Source organism: Saccopteryx bilineata, chromosome 1 (assembly GCF_036850765.1).
Source record: "Saccopteryx bilineata isolate mSacBil1 chromosome 1, mSacBil1_pri_phased_curated, whole genome shotgun sequence".
Lineage (NCBI taxonomy): Eukaryota > Metazoa > Chordata > Mammalia > Chiroptera > Emballonuridae > Saccopteryx > Saccopteryx bilineata.
The window spans coordinates 354,538,952-354,559,451 of NC_089490.1; the positions used below are offsets into that span (position 1 = coordinate 354,538,952).

General features: G+C 50.4%; 2 protein-coding genes across 14 annotated transcripts in view; one reads left to right on the plus strand and one right to left on the minus strand.

The window, feature by feature from the left end:
• TUB (TUB bipartite transcription factor) overlaps window positions 1-11,231 on the plus strand; it is a 96,010-nt gene extending 84,779 nt beyond the window's left edge. For 10 of the 11 annotated variants that reach the window (XM_066250881.1, XM_066250876.1, XM_066250874.1 and 7 more), the window contains 8 exons: window positions 626-793; window positions 2,218-2,339; window positions 2,783-2,980; window positions 3,293-3,405; window positions 4,238-4,355; window positions 5,888-5,986; window positions 6,212-6,383; window positions 6,828-11,231. In XM_066250881.1, the coding sequence (XP_066106978.1) occupies window positions 626-793; window positions 2,218-2,339; window positions 2,783-2,980; window positions 3,293-3,405; window positions 4,238-4,355; window positions 5,888-5,986; window positions 6,212-6,383; window positions 6,828-6,961 (1,124 nt within the window). In that variant the 3' untranslated portion in view covers window positions 6,962-11,231. The remainder of the gene's footprint in view (window positions 1-625; window positions 794-2,217; window positions 2,340-2,782; window positions 2,981-3,292; window positions 3,406-4,237; window positions 4,356-5,887; window positions 5,987-6,211; window positions 6,384-6,827) is intronic. The other variant, XM_066250880.1, reaches the window with a different exon arrangement.
• Window positions 11,232-14,785: 3,554 nt separating this feature from the next.
• RIC3 (RIC3 acetylcholine receptor chaperone) overlaps window positions 14,786-20,500 on the minus strand; it is a 51,003-nt gene continuing 45,288 nt past the window's right edge. For 2 of the 3 annotated variants that reach the window (XM_066250886.1, XM_066250885.1), the window contains exon 6: window positions 14,786-16,781. In XM_066250886.1, coding sequence (XP_066106983.1) covers window positions 16,357-16,781 — 425 coding nt within the window. In that variant the 3' untranslated portion in view covers window positions 14,786-16,356. The remainder of the gene's footprint in view (window positions 16,782-20,500) is intronic. The other variant, XM_066250887.1, reaches the window with a different exon arrangement.

Below are 20,500 nucleotides of genomic sequence, written 5' to 3' on the forward strand. Positions count from 1 at the left end.
GAGAGAGAGAGAATGAACGTCAGCACTGATACCATGCAGCTGGCCACATGCGTGAACCCGCGTGGTGGCCTCAGCGGTGCCCTGAACGGGTCCTGGTTCTCCACCTGTCTTCTTCACCGTGCAGTTGGCTTTGTAGGTGGTTGCCCATCTGCCTAGAGATGTGCAGCGTTTCAAACCAACTCTTGGCAGCTAATTTGGGAGAACAGCAGAAGTAAGAAAATCCATGTCCCTTCACACCTTATTGACAGGCTGACAGCAATCTAGTTTGTTTTATTTTTAAGTCAGTTTAGTTTTTTTTTTTTTTTAATTTTTTTTTTTTTTAGATTTTATTTATTCATTATAGAGAGGAGAGAGAGAGAGAGAGAGAAGGGGGGAGGAGCAGGAAGCATCAACTCCCATATGCGCCTTGACCAGGCAAGCCCAGGGTTTTGAACCGGCAACCTCAGTGTTTCCAGGTTAACGCTTTATCCACTGCGCCACCACAGGTCAGGCCAGTTTAGTTTTTTTAAATGTCAGCTTTACAAATAAAGTTTGCAGAGGGTCCCCCCACTCACCCCTTACCTACTCCCTGAACATCTGTGGACCCCCCCCCCCCACGGGACTCAGCAGTGTCCATGGCCTGCAGGCACCGGCGGGCCAGCTCCTCTGGCAGAAGACAAGTCTGAGGCCGAAGGCCCAGTGCAGATCCTGACTGTGGGCCAGTCGGACCACGCCCAGGACGCAGGGGAGACGGCAGCTGGTGGGGGCGCAGAGCCCAGCGGGCAGGACCTCCGTGCCACGATGCAGAGGAAGGGTGAGCCCCATGGGGGTCTAGTGACACCCCCAAAGCTCAGTCCCAGGTTCTCAGATGCACCCTTCTTAGGGAACATGGCCCTCCTGTGTCCGTTCCAGCCCCTCCCGACCGTGCTGGGGGCAGATTTAGAAACCAGTGACCCTCCTGTGTCCGTTCCAGCCCCTCCCAACCGTGCTGGGGGCAGATTTAGAAACCAGTGAGAAACTGGGGCAGGGCCCCTGATGAGGCCAAATTCAGGGAAAGAAGTGTGAACTAGGCTAACGACCAATCCACAGCTAAGCTGTGTCTCCCCACTCCCATGTCACCTGCCCCTAGGGAGGCCCACATTTGGGGACAAGTTTCCTTTCATTTTGGTTCCTTTGAAAAAGCTTTCTTTTTATTTTAATTTTTTTGAATAAGTGACAGGCAGGGAGGCAGAGAGACTCCCGCATATGCCCTAACTGGGATCCACCGGCAAGCCCTTAGTGGGCGATGCTCTGCCTATTTTTTAGCATTTGAGGTCAGGCCATGAAGCCATCCTCAGCACAACTTGCTTGAACCAGTCGAGCCATAGCTGCAGGAGGGGGGGGGGGGAGAGAGAGAGAGAGAGAGACGGGAAAGGGGAAGGGGTAGAGAAGCAGATGGTCACTTCTCCTATGTGCCCTGACCGGAAATCAAACCTGGGACTTCCACACCCTGGGCTGACGCTCTACCACTGAGCCAGCCGGCCAGGGCTGAAAAGCTTCTTTTGTAAAATGTTCCCCCATCTTCTGAGCTAGGGAGCAGGGCCAGGGTGCCGGGAAGTAGGGCAGATCCTCCCAGGAAACCTGCCGCCTAGTTTCCTCGCGGTGAGCCCTGCCTGTGGGAGCCCCGGGCATGGGTGAGGGGGCAGAGGGAAGCCCAGCAATGCTACACTTTGTGAGGAATCGGATCAGGGACAGCTTCCTGGAGAAAGGGCTGTTGGGGTAACTTGAGGTTGGAGGTGGTGTTCAGGTGGGGAGAAGCACGCAGAGCAGAAGGCAGGCCAGGGAGAGGAGTCAGCACGCACAGCCGACTGAGGAGGAGGCTGGGCCTCTTCCAGGCAGATTCCACGGTCAGGCCTGAGGCCAGAAGTGGAGGCTCCCCGCGCAGGGCAGCTCATCAGGCCTTGCTACCCAGGAGACGGGCATTGTGAGTGCTAGAGAGGAGGGGGTCTGCGGGAGGGACTGACCTGAAGCTGGGGGAGGGGGGTGCACAGCCCAGTGATCGTGACCAGTCCCAGCATGTACCTGAGAATGTGTGTCCTCGGGTACACTGGGGTGTGCGTGGGAGTGTGTGTGAATGTGTGTGTGCATGTAAAGCCTGTGTGTGCACGCGTGGGTACCGGTGGTGCGGTGCGTGTGAGCAGATGTCTGTCTGGGTACGCATGTGACCACGCATCCCACCTGCCCCTTTGCCTGGCCCAGGCATCTCCAGCAGCATGAGCTTTGATGAGGAAGAGGAGGAGGAGGATGAGAACAGCTCCAGTTCCTCTCAGCTAAACAGCAACACCCGCCCCAGCTCTGCTACCAGCAAGAAGTCCGTCAGGGTGAGTGAGGAAGAGTGGACAGCCGTGTGCAGGGGCTGGTCGTCTGGCCGGAGGGGAACGAGTGTGGAGAATGATGGGGAGGGGCTTGCCTAAGGCTGGTCCCCGATGCCTATCAAGAGCTGTTTTGGCCTGGCCTCTCCTGTTCTCCCACTCTGCCTCCTGTTGACCTTTGGGAGGCCAGGAGTTGGGGGAGCTGGACTTGGACAGGATGACCTTTGAGAAGCTGCCCATATCCTCCATCTCTACGCCCAGGGATGGGTGAGGGAAGGAAGGGCTGGTCAGCTAGACGACGACCCCAGGACCAGGCTGGCCAGCCCACATTCAGGGGCCCTGCGCCATCCACCACCACCATCGCCACCGTCAGGGCTCAGCTCTGGATCCCAGCCCCTCCGTTTCAGCTGCGTGAGGTCCCGGGGCTGAGGCTCTGCTCTCCTCCCCCGCAGGAGGCGGCCTCAGCCCCCAGCCCCACAGCTCCGGAGCCTGCGGTGGATGTTGAGGTCGAGGACCTGGAGGAGTTCGCACTGAGGCCCGCCCTCCAGGGCATCACCGTCAAGTGCCGCATCACACGGGATAAGAAGGGGATGGATCGGGGGATGTACCCCACCTACTTCCTGCACCTGGACCGAGATGACGGGAAGAAGGTAAGGTTGACCTGGGCACGGATTTCCAGGGCAGGCTGGAGGTCCTGGGGCTGGAATGCAGCTGGAGGCCTCAGATCCAGCACTGACCTCTCAGTGCCCCAAAGAGACGGAAGCCTCGTGCTGTGCTGAATGGCCTGTCCAGGCCGCCCGTGCTCAGCCTTGTGTTTGCCAGTGTGCACGTGTAAGCACATTGCGTGCAGGAGCTGAAGCAAGGGAGAGTCATTTGTGTGAGTGCAGGTGTGTGAGTGGCGCTTGTACCTGTGTGCACACCGGAGGCTGGACCTGGAATGTGGCCTTACTCTGCTCCCTAAGGTGTTCCTCCTGGCGGGAAGGAAGAGAAAGAAGAGTAAAACTTCCAATTACCTCATCTCTGTGGACCCAACGGACTTGTCTCGAGGAGGGGACAGCTACATCGGGAAACTGCGGTACCAGCACTCCCCCAGACCGGGGGTGGGGGCAGGCTCTCTAGAGGGCATCTCCTCCCTGAAGGAGATCTAGGCCAGGGGGTGGGTCTTCTCGGGTCCTCTCTGTCCCTCAGGTCCAGCCACAGGCTCTCTGCCAGCTAGAGCCTGACTTGGAGATGGGCCTCCCACTCCCTACCCTAGGCTGCTCCCAGCCATCTGGGCATTAGGCCCATCAAGAATGATGGCTCAAACCCTGCGATGTCACTGGTGTGTGGGCTACCACGGAAGGGCCACCTTGGCCCCATGGTCAGTGCTGAGGGGCAGGGCTGAGAGGGAGTCTCTGATGGCAGGGAGAACAACCTTGGGGCGAGGGGAGGCTCTGAGCTCGCCTCAGGATGGGGCCGTTGCTGAGGAATGGAGTGTGAGGTTGGGGGAGCATAAATCAAGCTTAGAGGTAGGAGTCAGAGCTGTGGAGATGGGGCTGGACCAAGGGTCACAGGATGGATGGGACAGAGATCATCTTACTCAGTCCCCAGGGGCTGCTGCGTCCCCTCTCCTGTCTTCCCAGGTGCCATGCTGTCTGCTCCCTTCTGTTCCTCCAGGAAAACATTCTGTGGAGCCCAGACTTACCTCCCTGGGTTTCCCTCACTGAGCCACGATGCTCTTTGTTTCAATTCTGAGCCAGTCCAGACTTTTGCCCTTAAAGGTGGGGATTCAGTGAGCACTGTGTCCCCCAGTCAGCTCCTGGCTCAGGCCAGAAAGCTTTGCAGGCTTCTCATAGGACAGACTGTTAGCTGTTTGCTGCCCTGGGGCAGAGGTATGTGCCCCTGTACCAATTGTGCCTGTCCTGCAGGTCCAACCTCATGGGCACCAAGTTCACCGTGTATGACAATGGCGTCAACCCTCAGAAGGTGTCATCCCCTACTCTGGAAAGTGGGACCTTGCGTCTGGAGCTGGCAGCCGTGTGCTACGTGAGTTCTGGGCTCCTGGGTCTCTGGTCTCCGAGGCGGACATGACACTGAGGACTTGCTGCATGTGTGTGGGCTCTCCTTGCTGTCTATGTGGATAGACAGGCTACAGAGAGGTGGGCTGTCCTCTGTCGAGTGGCCCCTGCCTGGGAGAGGGACCCTGGCCTTCTCGCTTCTGAGCTGAGACTGCAGGTGGCCTCCGCCTCAGAGAGCTCTGGGAACCGGGTCTGGCTCTGTGCGGCCCAGCCCAGGAGCCTCCTGGAAAGAAGGATCAGGAGGCCTGGGTGCTGGTCTCTGCATCCCTTCCCTCCTCCCTCCAGCATCCTGCATGCACTACAAGCCCTTTGTATAATTATTTCACCAACAGCTCAGCGTAAGAGCTCAGTCCTGTTTTCTTTATTACATAGATGAGGAGAGTGAAGCTCAGAGGTTGCGTCACAGTTCATAAATATCCAAACTGGAATATAAGTACAAGGGATTTCACCTTATTTTAAAATGGGGGATTGGTACCCCTATCAACCTGGGCATGGATGCTTCACCAAGGCTAATTGGGAATCTGTAGCTGTTTTTGCTGTTTAGTGTGATCTTATGATGCCACCTGCTGGTCATTTTTGGGGAAGCAGTTCGAATTTCTTAAACTACTGAGCCCCAGCTACTTTCCAGGCACTGAGGATATAGTAATGAGCAAAAGAGACATAGATTTATACCCTTATGGGGCTTAAACCTTTAGTGGGGGAGATAAGGTACAAAACAGACATATCAACAAAATAAGTATGTTCCTGATAAATGCTAAGTTGAAAAAATAAAATGGAAGAGGGCTACGAAGTATCCCGGTGTGTATGACTTTTTTAGGAAGGATGGCCGGGGGTGGGGGTGGGGGGTGGGGGGGGCGTGCTGAGGCAGCACCTGGGTATAACGCAGAAGGAAGTGAGGGCCAGCCACCTCAGTGCTGGGGAGTACCGCTCGGAGCGCAGAAGTCCTGGAGGCCTGGCATGTGGGGACAGCAGGAGGGCAGTGAGTGCAGGGCCGGGTCACGGTGAGGAGGAGGTGATGGGGCCACATCACGTGAGGCCTGGTGGGCTTCCGCCTTTTCTCTGAACTAGGGAGGAAAACGAGGTGACCTAATGGCACCACTGACTGTGTGGAGGACGGGTGACGGAGGAGGGGTGGGGGGCCAAGGATGGAAACAGTAGTCCACTGGGGCCCGTTACTGTGATCTCAGAGAAGGATGCTGGTGGCGAAGACTGGTCAGATCTTCGATGTAATTTGAAGGCGTAGCTGACTGCATTAGCTGATAGAGGAGAAGGTGGGGTGTGAGAGGAGTCACGTGTGACCCCGAGAGGTTTGCCTGAGAGGACTGTAAGGGGAGCTAGTGTGGGCCGAGTCCAGAGCTCACTTCTGGATGTGCTGAAGTTAGAGATGCCTGTTAGACGTTCAGGTGGAAAGGATGGGAACTAATCATCTCTATTCCCTTCCTCCCAGTCTCCCCAGTAGTCAGTAGAGTCCTCAGGTGCCACTGTTCTTCTGTTTCCCAGGAGACAAACGTCTTAGGTTTTAAGGGGCCACGGAAGATGAGTGTGATTGTCCCGGGCATGAACATGGTTCATGAGAGAGTCTGCATCCGGCCTCGCAACGTGAGTTTCTATCCCCCCCCCCCCGCCCCCCATCACCCCAGCCTCTGCGTGAGCTGCTCAGAGCAGAGTTCCAGCTGGTGTGTCTATATGTAGGAGGCCAAGTGTGCGAAGCCCTGGGGGTCTAGGGAAATCTAAGGACCTTCAGCCCTGGGCCAGATCCCGTGGCCCCTGGGTTGGTAATGCCGTCAAGGCCTTGGCCTGGCTCAGTTGAGACTGCTCTCCTAGGAGCATGAGACGCTGCTAGCACGCTGGCAGAACAAGAACACAGAGACTATCATTGAGCTGCAAAACAAGACGCCTGTCTGGAATGACGACACACAGTCGTACGTACTCAACTTCCACGGGCGTGTCACACAGGCCTCCGTGAAGAACTTCCAGATCATCCATGGCAACGACCGTGAGTGTTTCTGCCTTACTCCTTACTGTCCACGTGCTAGCCAGGGCTCTCCACTCAGGGTTCGGCGTGTGAGCCCTGCCCATTCAGGCCAGTGCTTAAGGAAGTGGGTGCTGCAGCTTAGATTAGATGTGAAGAACCCCAGTGACCAGGAGGCCCAGGGAGAACCTTCTCTGGAGCGCTAACTCGATTCTGTGCACTCAGCAGTCTCAGGACTACCCTGTGACTGGACTCCCTCCTTCTCCCCGTCTCCTGGTGTTTGTGGGTCTCTTTTCTTCTCCTTTGCCCCCTCTCTCCTGCCCTCTCCCAACTGGTCTGTGTTCTACCTCCTCTGGGATTCCCATGGCATCTGTGCTCCTCCCTTTCTCTTTCGTGTGATTTGGGTGTCTGTCCATCCTTCCCCACTGCTACCATCCTTATCTCTGTCTCCCCTTGTGCCGGCTCCAGCGGACTACATCGTGATGCAATTTGGCCGCGTGGCAGAGGACGTGTTCACCATGGATTACAACTACCCGCTGTGCGCGCTGCAGGCCTTTGCCATTGCCCTGTCCAGCTTCGACAGCAAGCTGGCCTGTGAATAGAGGCCTCCTCATGCCCGTTGGGGTTGCCCAGCCTGGAGCGGAGCTGCCCACCCGTGGAGACAGCCCTGCTCACCCCCTGTACATAGGCCTCCTGCCAGATGAACCTGTGGCTCTCGGTGGGCCCCTGGCCTGGGCAGCCAGGTACTGAGTGGGGTGTGTGTAAAGGGGCCAGAATGAATGCTTTCTGTGCCCCAAGATCAACACACACACCTACTCTGGGGTAGTGTCGTGCTGCAGTCATGTTTGCCAAGCTGGGAAGGCAGGAAGAGGTGTGGAGGGAGAGGGAGGAAGCACAGGGCCGGGCTGCTGTGGCCCGGCCTCCCACTCAGCCCAGGAGCCGGCCGACAGCGGGTCTCCGACGGTGAGGGCACAGTGGGTGTGAGTGGGTGTGGACCGAGCATCACCTTCACATGCCAGAGGACTTGGTAGCCGAGCATGGAGTCCCTGAGTTGAGAAGGCCTCCGCCAGGCCTGGGAGAGGTTACTGGTTACTGGGGGTGGGCGAAGGGACCGCAGGGGCCTGGCTGTGGGAATGGGCTGGTGGCCGAGGGTTCCAGCTCATTTGATTTCTCTAGGTTCCGTCTGCGCAGAGGAGCAGGAGGCTGGCCCTCATGGCCAGATGTCTTAGAGGATGGGGCCTATGGGACACAGGAGCCGGGGACGGGCCCTGAGCACCAGCCCCAGACTGCACGCAGGTGGCCGTGCCTGGGAAGTTCCAGGTGCTCTTGCCTGTGCCTCAGATCCTGTTGCCGTCAGCTCAGGTGATGGTCGCCGAGGGCCTCTCTGGTTCTCAGGGAGGAGGAATCGGACTCATGAGGAGAGCAGGGAGTATTTTAGAACCACAAGAAGTCAGAGGCGGCGGGACTCTTAGAGATCAATCAGTACAACTCTGTCACCTTAGGCACATCACTCAGAAAATGCTACATGCCCTGGGTCATCTGGCAGGTCAGTGGCAGCAGTTAGAACTTCAGCTCACTGGATTTCTTTGTTCCTATCCCTCCTCACCCCCCCACTATCTGGCTTTTGGGCCTTCCTAGGGCCCGGTCCATATGCCCTAGCCCCTTTGCCTAATTCCAGAGACTTGGCAATGTCTGAGTTGACGTAAGACACTAAAACCATTTCAGTAGGAGATTGGGCAGTTTCTTGCTGAAAGCCGTCTGGCTTTGTGCGTGTCAGACCGAGCAGGATGACCTGTGTCCGGCTACCCCAGAAAGCAGGCCTAGCAGGCTGCAGCCCATTTCTACATCTGGGTGTGACAGGCGGGCGGGCATTCTGGGGCGGGGTTTGATCTCCTTCTCCCACCATCCTTCTCCCTGATGACTGGTGAACATCTCTTGCCTTTTTGTCATTGACCCTGGCGGAGGCTACTTGCCAGATGGATATCAGAAATCAGTGGGAAGCATGTAGAACTTGTTCCTCCCTTCAAAGTAGCTATGCTCAGAAAGGCTGCGTAGAAGACACCGAACATGTCAATGAGGCAGAGGAGTGGTTTCAACTTAAGTGGAAGTGTATGCTCTCAGATCCTCACAATCTAGTTGTCCTCTGGTGAATACTTAAAGCAGCGCCAAGCTGTCACAGTGTCAGTCTGCCACCCCTTGGGTGTTTCTGTAAGCGGCCCCTGCAGTGGTCTAGTTTTTGTTGGCACTGTTCTGAGGGTGCCAGAACTTCTTGCACAGCACCGGTCCACTTCCCAGGGAAATCCTGTGGTGCCATCGTCCTTTCCATAGTCCCAGTTTGGCTCTTCCTTTTCTGTTTGAGAAGGGACCTGCTGACATCTGGGATTATAGAAACTCAATGCTCTCTAATGTCTGTTCAAGCTGTTTATCTCGGTCTGTGATTTTTAAGGTAGAGCGGGCTGATTTGGTAACCCTGGTGGGTGGGGGGGTGGATCCTGGCGGCAGAGAAGAAAAATCAGAAGCACAATGGCAAGCTCCTGTCCCCTGCTCTGTCCTAGTGCACCAGGGAGGGGCTGGCTGGACATTCTGGTGGGGCCAGGAATGCGGGCCGAGCTCTCCAGCCTGGCTGTGGAGTAGGGTGGCTCAGCAGCAAAACCCTCTGTTGGGCACTGAGTGACAAGCAAGAGCAGTTGAGTCACCTGCTCAAGACCCAGCCTCACAAATTCCATTCATACAACCCTATTCCTGGTGATGCTGGTTTCTGGCCTCATAGCCACGGGCCCAAAGACTCAAAGCTGCCAGGGCCCCTGCAGACGACATGGGTTCAGCCTCTCCCATGGTGAGACTTCTTGCCCTTCATACCCTCCCCCTAGATGGTCCTTTGTTGGGCAGGGAACTGGATGACAGAATGAGCAGTCCCCAAGGGTGTTAGGCAGTGGAACCTTAGGCAGCTCTTCTCTGACTGCTTCTGGCTTTGTAACTCCTTCTGGGGCCCTACCCCAAAGCTCTACACCCTCTGCCCCCAAAACAGTTGTTCTGCAGAGTGGTGAAGTTCGCGTCCCCGACTCATCTTGTTCTTTCCTGCTGCTCCAAGGTGCTCTGTGTCTGTCTGCATCTCTGTCTGTTTGGGGAAAGGGGCAATCTGCAAGCAAAGGAAGTTTCTTACTGTGATCATACTGTCTAAGGGAGTAGGAAAGGATTGAGGGTGGAGTGGACCTGTGGACTTCGCTGTTTGGCAAGAAAGTGAACCTGGGAAAGGGCTCTGATTAGGACACTAAGACAGTTGTGCCGTCTAAGACGGTTGTGTTCCAGTTTCCTTTCTGCATTACCTGGAGAAATTGGCATGTTGCGTTCATGCTTTTGGATGAATATGAACATATTCTAGTGAATGTGCCTTAACAATCACGACACTGGTTCGGAAGGAGCATGTGAGGTCCAGATCCATGCTGAGGGGAGTCTTGGAAGCCAGGGAGTCGTAACCACAGGCTAGCAGAGAACCTTAGGAGCCCATCTGACTCTTGACAGTGACAGAAGCAGCAAGAAAATTGCAGAAGCAGTTTTTCTTTGCTCTGTAAATAGCAGGGCATATATAAAATACTAAATGGCATGTTTGTTTGGGGGCAGTTCTAAATTTAACAAGCAACAGTGATGACTTCACACTAAGGCCCATCTTTCCTCACTGTGGGTCTGCAGTGAGGGGGACACTGGGCTGGCCGTGTCCATGGCTGTTATGAAAGCACAAATTCCATCTCCCAGATGGAGTCCCTGGTTTTCCCTCACTGCAGCAACACTGGCTGCAGGCCAGTGCCCCTCTCTAGGGTTCCTTAGCCCAGTCCAGACGGCGCTGGGCCCTGAGCTGCCAGGTGGCCCTCAGCACACTTGTTCACGAGCTGAATGAGGCTTTCTTGTGGTGCTCAGCAGGGAGCGGGCCCTAAGCCCCCTGCACTCGGGGCCCGTTGGGACCTGGCTCGTGGAACTGCAGCAACCCCCAGGACCAAGCCAAAGATGGGGCTGTTGTATGAGTTTATTGGTCACCTGTCCACTCATACTTGCAGCTGTAATTTTCTGTCATCTCAGGATGCGGGGGAGAGGCAGAGCAGAGGGATTGGGACAGGTTTGGTTTTTTAAATTCTCCAACCAAGTTGAGGCACATCGGTCTTACAGAAAGCATTCCCGTACTTAGTGGCTGTGTGTTTTGAGCAAACCATGTTAATTGTCTTAGGTCTGTTTTCTCATCTACAAAACAAGGAGGTTGGACTGTCAAAGCTTGCCATGGGCATCAGGGTGACTGAAAGGTGATCCTTGCTTTCATCACTATCTTTTCTAGCTCATCACTGTGCCTTTTTTCTTTCCTAAGAAAGATGTCACTCACACTCCTTTCGTTTTCAGTTCTCCTGCCCCGCCCCCTTCCCGCATCAAGGCGCAGGCAGAGGTGGAGACTAGGCCCAGATGTACGTTAGAGAGGCTCAGAAAGGGAAGCCTGACTCCATCCAGCCTTGTTCCTGCGTTTGGTGACGAAGGGGACTCGGTCAGGATGGGTGACACTCCTCTTGCTGAGAACATACATTTAGCTAGTTTTATAATGCTTAGAATGTGTATGTCTGTTCGCACAAGACTGTCTTTTCCTCTTTTGGAGTGGTCGGACATTTTATTTTTGTTCAAAATTATCTGGAGTTTTAGATGAACTTGCATAACTGCTTTTATTGACTTTTTGAATAAACCCTTTGGTATTCTGGAGCAAATATATTTCCTTCTTGGTATGTGCAATGACAAAGTTGGTATTTTCCCATGTTCATATTGTGTACATTGTATAACTTCAGTGTTTGTCTAAGTACAGACCCTGTATCAACAAATTAAACTTGAACTGTTTCAACACTTCTGTGTTATTTTTTTCCTATAAAAGGAGAGAAAAAACCCATGATTTTTACCTAAGTGTTTTTTCTACACCATTCCTTCCTTCTGTCCTAAGAGCCTCTGGCTGAGCAGGAGGAGGCTGGTGGTAACGAGGGCATCATGGCGTGTTTGGAAACAAGGGCAGGTGGGCCAGCGCTGTCTTCCCTCTGGCCTGTGCTCTTCAAGTTTAAGGATGGTCAGAACTACACACAGAGGCTGGGAAGGGCTGGAAGAATGGTAGGGGCTGAAGGGACGAAAGTCAGAACAGTCTTCTGCAGGGTCAGCTATGCCACCTGGGAAAAAGGGCTGATGGTTCCTGAGTACCCCTGTGGGCCTGGCCCTTAGGAACCCAATGCCATGGAGCTAAACCAAACAAACAGGGTGGCAAGGCCTAGATTAGAAATAACATGAAGACGCAGCCACTTGATTCCTCAGGCCCGACCCAGAGCTTAACCTATTTAAACAGGCGTCAGGCATGCTCTTGTTTCCGCCTGGGGCAGGGCCGAAGCCAAGGGTATAGGAGGCTGCAGTTGTGGCTGGAAGCTGAAGTGGACATTAACTGTGATCCTAAGGGGGGAGGTCACAGCCAAAGTCACCCGCAGACTTGGAGGGTGTCTGGTCTAACAGCCCAGCAGCACAGGACTGGATGACTGGCGATGCTGTCATGAGCACCCACAGCATGCTACATCCTGGGACGGACACTATAAACCGTATTTCCTTTCATCCTGCTAGCCTTACAAGGTGGGTATACTAAATTCAGAGATGAGGAAATTGGTGCTCAGAGAAGGAATACTCTTAAGAAAAAGAAGTTTGTCCTATTTGTATGTATTACTTAAAAAGTGAGAAAAGGTTAGGTGCATTTTAGAAAGATTTTTATGAAAATGGCCAAGGAGGCCCTGGCCGGTGGCTCAGTGGATAGAGTGCTGACCTAACATGGACGTCCCTCTTTTTCTCCCACAGCCAGTGGCTCAGTTGGTTCAAGCATTGTCCTCGGGTGCTGAGAATAGCTCTGTTGGAGCACATCAGCTTCAGGCACTAAAAATAGCTCAGTATTCGAGCTTCAGCCCCAGTGGGGTTGCCAGGTGGATCCTGGTCAGGGTGCATGCGGGAGTCTGCCTCATTATCTGCCCTCCTCTCCTAAAAATTATACACACACACACACACACACACACACACACAAATATATATGGTCAAGGAAAAGGCATGGATACTTCAGGTGTTTTCTCAATACTGCTGAATGGTGAAGTGCTAGATTTTCCTTTGGAATACAGTCTAGGTTGAGAGGGAATTTAAGAATGTGGCAATTAGGAAGACTGGTTTATCACCCCTGATTTGGAGTTTTTATGTAGCCAAGAGCATGTCCTGCCTAAAGTGTGGACATGCTCCTTAGCCATGCCTCTGTGGGAAACAGCACATGCAGGGTATGATGTAAAAGAAAAGAGGTTTTTATTGTCTAGTGGACAGGTTAAGGACAAACCTTTTAAATACCACGGACCAGGTGACCATATGTCTAGGACAATCGTGGTTCATATCTGTTATCCAGGCATAATTGGTTTTTTATTTTTAGATTTTACTGATTTTAGAGAGAGGAGAAGGGGGGAGTGGAAAGCATCCACTCCCTGTAGTTGCCTTGACCGGGCAAGCCCAGGGTTTCAAGCCGGCGACCTCAGCGTTCCAGGTCCATGCTCGATGCACTGCGCCACCACAGGTCAGGCCTGGCATAACTGTTCAAGCTCCCTTTTCCCAAGTATCCCATTTTGGACCCGGAGTGTTTGCTCATTCAAGCCATAGAGGGAGCAGAGTGCGGTTCTCCTAGACCATCTTTCCTAGAGGCCACATGTGCCTCCACTCAACACAGCTCCCTAGCCAAGCTTGTGGGGCTCACACATCCTGAGTCTCGAATCTAAGGGGTACTTTCCTTGTTCCTCCTGTTACACCCAGGAAAGAGCATCTCCTGGCTGGGTCACCCGCCTCATTCACCAAGCACGGTCCCATATGACAAGCTGTTTCCTAGGCCCGCTGTCTGCACCCAGAGGCGTGACTGCCACAGTGCCCAGAGGCCACTGCAGACCTAGTACAGGGGACAGCGAGATCCCAGCCCACACCAGTTCTGAGAGAGAAGGAGAGAGAGATCAGACCTCATCATAAAAACCAGCTCCGTGATCCTGCTCATCCTGGGTTGTATGGTCACATGTAGTTGTCATCCCTGAAGGGTAAAATCATTCTAGAAAATGCCAAAAAGGACTGTATAATCTGAAATGATTGAACAGTAAATAAAATTTCTGAAATAAAATATGTAAATATGTATCTGCTACATAAACAGCCAAGGGCTAGGGCAGCAAGAGCCATCATGAAGTCTTAATACTCTGGCAGGAACTATTAATACTTCCATAAGCCAGTTTCCCCCAAAGATTAACCTTCAAAAATAGACTTGGTTGTGTAACAGCTTACACAGCAGCCTCATCACCATATCTGAGCACCCATGCTCCCCACTGCCTTCTCCAGCACTTTTTCTGCAAGAATGTCTTCGCTGCCCTGCCCACCTGGGGATGTCCTCAGCATGACTCAGGCTCCACCTCGGCCCTGGCCGGTTAGCTCAGTCGGTTAAGAGTGTCATCCCGAAACAACAAGGTTGTGGGTTTGATTCCCGGTCAGGGCGCACACGGGAAGCAACTGAAGAATGAATGCACGACCGAGGAACAACAAATGAATACATCCGTTCCCCCTTCCCTCTCCCTTTTTCTGTCTGTCTTAAAAAAAAAATCAATTAAAAAACATTAAGCCCTGGCCAGACAGCCCGACTGCTGGGAGCCTCGCCCTGGAGCGCGGAGGGCTCTGGTGTGGTTCCCGTCGGGGCACACACAGGAGCAGCTCAGTGTTCCTGTCTCTCTCTTACCTCTCTTAAAAAATAAATTTAAAATAAAATAAAGATCCATCCACTTTTCTGAAGTTTCTTGGAAGTACTTTGGCAGAAATGATCTTTCTTTGTTTTCCTGTAGATTTGGGTCTGCATCTCAATTGTAGCATGAAGCCTTAGCTGTAAAACATGTACCAAGTGGTTATCATGTATGAGACAGAACCAGTGCTCTTCTAGCGGCACTGATGATGTCCTCTGCTCCTCATAACCACCCTGTGGGCCTGGACTTGCACCCCTTGCGTTAGAGATGAGGCAGCCAGGACTCAGAGGATTTACCGTGCTGACAGGACTTGACTGTCAGGACAGATGGGGATGGACTCACAAATGCAGAATTCACGGACTTGAACCCTTTTATAGTTTATAGTTCATTAAAAAAATTAATTGGGTAAGGCTCCCACATTAAACTGAGTTTTTAAAAGGCAGGAATTGAACTTCCTGTTCCTACTGCCTAGCTCTGAGCTGCTGAATGAATAAATGATTGGATAAGCCAGGAGAAAACCTGTCTCTTTAATCAAGGAATTATATCCTAAGGCAGAAAAGAAATTTGAAACAGGGACCCAGGACTCTCCTTGTAGGTCAACCTCTCATTGTGAATGAAGGGAAATAACATGAAAAACAATTTATCAAAACAGTCAAGAGACCTACATTATTTTTTATCTTTAGCATTACATTGCATTACCTTTAGATTGTTTCAGTACATTTTAAACTGCATTTGTTACAAGTGAATCAGGTGTTCCACATTAAGATAGATGCAATATACTTCCTTTAGGCTCAGTCTTCGGTGACTTCTCTCTAGTTCATTAACAAGAAATGTCCAGCAGGAACTGAAATTATCTTAATACCATGCCCCTGACAGAACTCTGTATGCTCATATGTGTGATTTAAAGTACTTTCCTAGCATCCTGTGCCAAGAACAATGAATTATTCAAGTCTTATCTACCTTTACATAATTTCCTCATTTTCAAGTCTTCCACATTTCATGACTGGGAATGTCCTCAGGAATGTGCCCTCTGAAAACTCTCAGGTGTTACATGTAAATTGGACTCACTCATCCTTACTGGACAGAATACATGGTGCCATCTCACCTCAAGAAGACAGACGGCAGCTTGGGGGTCAGGCCTGTAGTCTGGTCAAATTCCTCCCAGCCCTAACCTCCTCCCTCCTTTCCCAGCTCTGAACCCAGTGCTCTCCTCCCCCGGGGCCGCTACCCTGTTTCTCCGCAGCAGACACACTCCGCGCCTGCCCTGCGCGGCTGGCACTCTTTCTGCATGCTTGGTCCTCGTCATTTCTGTCTCAGTCCACGTGGTTGTGAAAACAAATTTCCCACAGAGGGCACAACATTCAGAACCAGGTCCAAGGCAAGGACTCTCCGTAAGTGATGGGTTCACTCCTCATCACTGGCTCTTCTGAGCACCTCACGGTGGGACCACTCCCCTTGGGCAGGCTTTCCTGCAGCCTCAAACCTTGGCTCTGCAGGACATGGACTAAAGTCTTTACCTAAAACTTTCTCTGGCCACTGAAGTCCAGAGATACACAGGTGCTTCTGGGTTTGGCAGTTCTTGTAAGCAGAACAAAAAGGAAGCTAGAGATCCAGGCAACATCAGAGCAAAACAGTCCCCAACAGGCCTCTGAGCTTGTGTGCAGGTCACTGTGAGTTGTTGACCCTTGCTGTGAGGAGGGTCTGATCGCAGAGTCCTGCCCTGCTCTGGCCCCATCATCCCCCAGGGCACCACTAACCTGTTCAACGCCCAGAAAATAAGGCATCTTGGACTCTGTAATCTTCACTCTTGCAGCCTTAGGTCCTCATCATGTGTGCGCTGCTGCTTATTCACAGGTAAACCACCTGTTATTCTTAGCATGAAGAGTCAGACCTCTGCCCTTGAGTGGTCCCATCTGTAATTATGATAGATTAGCCATAATTACTCAGTGGATAAATTCTCTGATGGAGGAAAGGCAGGAAGAGGAAGAGTGAAGCCGTCTTGTGTTCCTATGAATCTCAATGATGTTTCACAAGGTGACAGGTGTGTGAGCACCAGGAAGGATACAAGACATCCGTGGTCATGACCTGATGAGCTATGATCTTTAAACACAGAGAATGAAGTGCAGGGCGTAGGGCCAAGGATGAACTCCGAGAGGAGACACAGGTCACCTTGGGACTAGCGAACGGATGCTTCCCCAAAGCGGCTGTTTTCACTCTAAACCCTGGGGGTTCCGCTTCCTTAACGTGCCACCTGGACATGCTCTGTGGGCGCTGATGCCCACCCCTTCATCTCTGAAGTCCTGGGGCCGCACACTGTTGGTGGTTTCCTCTTGCTCAGTGTCTGCAGTGAACCCATAATTCTCTGCCAGGACAGCAGGATCCTCTTCCTCAGGAAGGCAGCAGGGACATGTCTCTGGCTCTGGGTCACAGGAGGGAAGAGAGTGATCTTCCTGGGCTCTGGGGCCAGCAGGCACTTCCCAGCCCAAACGATCAGACTCTTCTAGCACCCCCATCCTTTCCGCTAGTTCTTCTGCAGAGGGCTCTTTTGGGTCCGGGTAATCCACCAGGATTGTTTCTTGCCTATGCTTGATGTGATCTGAAAGGTCATAAATTGGATAAGTCTCTTCAGGGTAACCTAGAGAGAAAAGCAGCACAAAGTCTTACAAAGACCGTCTCTTCCAAATACAGTGTCAGGCTCCAAGAGGCTTCTCGGGAAGCTGGCCTACCGTCCCAACAAATCCATTCAAGAAATCTCGCAGATGACTAACAGCTCTGAAGTTTCACTACGAAATTCTTAGGGGTCTGGCTGACTAGCCCAATGCTCTCTGAAATACAAACCCATTCAGAGGAAAATCCCTTCTTAGTGCAGTGTGCTTGGGGCAGAGTGGAAGTCTCACACCTCCAGCTTCTGCAGTAGTGATGAAGATTAAACAAACAACATGAGCCTTCAGTTAAAAAAAAAAAAAAGTACTATGAACACCAGATGGAGAGAACATAGCTCAAGGCTAACATTTATAATTTCTATTTGGGACCATTTCCAAATCTTCCTGGGGAGTAAGGGGTGGGGTAGGGGGAAGGAACGCTAAGCTCTTTGAAAAATACACCGCGAAGGCTTCCCACTAATCAAAACCGCTGAAATGGCTTGCAAGTGTCAGAAATAGAGAGGCTTCAGTCAGACGTGCCCAAGATCCCGAAGGACAAGGGCTGTGTTTTCTGAAGACAGAATTCCCATTGTTGGCTTCCTCATCTTCACAAAACGGAACAAAAGAAAATAACAAACTGGTAAACAAAGTGAGGAATGCTGGTACCGAATTCCAGCTACGATAATGAGAAAAGAGAAGATGTTGCCAAATTCAAGAATGAAATGAAATAAATCTGTGTCGGCCGAATGCGCAGAGCAGCAGCAGATGGGCCGCGCTCGAGCTCGTGCCGGCACCTGCACGGTGCGGACAGTGGAGGATTCAGACTCCATCTGCACATTGTGATAATCAGCAAATTCAACTCTAATGTAAATCACTTTTTGCCTGCAAATTCTGAAAAGCAGAGGCTCCTTTTGGTGCAATTCAGAGTATATAGAGAGGCTTTTTTTTTTTTTTTTTTTTACAACATTCACTTTTTTTTCTGATTATAAAAATCAGCCTGACCTGTGGTGGCACAGTGGATAAAGCATTGACCTGGAAATGCTGAGGTCGCTGGTTCGAAACCCTGGGCTTGCCTGGTCAAGGCGCTTGTGGGAGTTGATGCTTCCAGCTCCTCCCCCCTTTCTGTCTCTCCTCTGTCTCTCCCTTTCCTCTCTAAAATGAATTTAAAAAAAATTAAAAAAAAAAAAAATCAGACCCACTGGATAATTTGAAAAATACAAGTTTTGGAAAGGAAACACTAATCATCTGGAATCCCACCACTGATAATAATTTGTTGTATTACTTCTGGCTTTTTATTATAAGTATGTATGTATGTATATATTATATATATATATTAATAAAGAAGGATCATACTATATATAAAATGTTAAGACCCTGATTTTTTCCTTTCAACATTATATCACACGCATTTCTTTATGTCATTAGGCATTTTAAAGTTGGCTGCAAATATCTCATCACACAGGCTACATAACTGATCTGATTTGCCCTGCCTCTTCTATAAGACATTTAGTTTTTCCAGTTTTCCCTTATAACATAGCAGTTAAGATCTCTGAATATAAATCCCTGTCTACTTGCCTATTTCCTTAAGATACACTTCTAGATATATTAAAGCTAGGCCAAAGGGAACGGACATTTTAAAAGCCGCCTTTTTTTACACTCTGCCAAATTACTTCCCAGAAGAATGGTATAAATTTTTAGTTCTATCAGGGACATAAAGAAATGACCCATCTTATCACACCCTCACCATCACTGACGGTACTCTGTAAGAATCTTGCCAGCGCAGCCTTGACCTCCAGGCTCACCTGCCTGTGGACGGAATGCTTGGCAAAATGGAGTTCGGCTCCTCAGAACCTCACCACCTCCTTGGTCCACGGCAGAGGCTGAGGAAGCTTACTTGCTAATTAGCTCCCAGCCACTGAAAAAGTCCATTTTCTGGCATGTTCCTGTCTTCTTCCTACACCAGGAACAACGCTTACCTTGGGACTTCCATGGCTATCTGTTTTGGTTTAAGAGGGGGAGGCCTGCTGAAGACAACCGAACAGTGACTCACACAACTGCTGAGGTGGCCTCTATCAGCCAACGTTACAGGTTACTCAAGAACTTCATTAAAAACATGAGCAAGCAACACAAAACTGCTGGTCCTACGGGAAATCAGCAGTTGAACACAGCGGAACCAAACAAAGTAAACCATGTAAAGAGCCCCTAAAAAACAAAACAAAACAGTGAATGCAGGAAATAGCAGTTAACGTCAGTCAACCTTAAACTGATATTCCCAGTAATATTCAGAAGGGTAATGTACTGATAACACCAACTCTGGCCTTCAATATAAAAAAGGGAGCAAGGAGAAATAAGAGCTATCAATCAAAGGCATAATTACAAAAACATTTCAACTTAAAAGAGGAGGAAAATAGACTGAAATGGGCGTGGCTAAAAATTAGTATATTAGACGTACAAGTTGAGGAATTCTCCTAGGACAAAGATTAAAATGACAAAGAAATAGAAATTATGAGAAAAATGGAAGACTGATCTAGAATATCCAACCTCAGAATTACCAGAATTCTAGAATGAGAAGGCAGATGAGGTTAAACGGAATCAACTAACAAAGAACTTATAAAAGAAAATATTCTTTAGCTGAAGAACGACTCAAGTCTTAAGAAAGGAAAAAACTCACTAAATGCTATGTAAAAAATATTAGGAAAAATCCATTTGGGTGATGGGCACACAACACAATCAACAGTTCAAATGCTATGAGATGTTCACCTGAAACCAATGTACTCTTGTTGATCAATATCACCCCATTAAATTTTATTTCTAAAAAAAATAATAATAAATGATAAACACATGACTCAAACAGAATAGTATTCCCAGAAATAAACCCTCACTCATAAGGTCAACTAATCTCTGACAGAAGAGTTGAAAATACACACAGCATCAATGCCATTCTCTTCAAAAGTGCTCTTAAAAAAAACAATATATGCCAAAAATAAAACTGAACCACAATCTTACTCCATATTCAAGAATAAACTAAACTGATGCCATCCCGACCACCTCTTCAGAATTCCAACTGGATCAGTCTTGCCCATATTCCGTCTTCCTATTTACTGACATCACCAAAAAAAAAAGAAAAGAAAAAATCCACACATTCATATATATTCAGACATATGCCAATGGACCTGCCCAAATTCAAATGTGTAAGTATAAAGGGAATACAAATTTCCAGAGAGAAAACAAACTAGGTAACTAAAAACAGGCTGCCCACAGAGAAAAAGAATCAGACTGAGATAAGATGTCTGATTTTCAACATCAAATGAATACAGAGAATGAAGTGATATTTTCAGGCCCATAAGGGAAAATGGCACAATCGTATAATTTTATATCTGGCCAATTATTTGTATAAAGGTAAAAAATGATATGTATAGATATCCAAGTATGCAGAAAGAACAGCACTCTATATGGGGGGTAGGGGAGGTACTTAAGAAGGTATTCGGACAAATACAAAAAATAATAAAAAATTTTAATTCACAGGCCCTGGCCAGTTGGCTCAGTGGTAGAGCATCGGCCCAGTGTATGGAAGTACCAGGTTCAATTCCTGGTCAGGGCACACAGGAGAATGACCATCTGCTTCTCCATTCCTCTCCTTCCCCCTTCTCTCTCTCTCTCTCTTCCTTTCCCACAACCATGGTTTGATTGGTTTGAACAAGTTGGCCTGGGC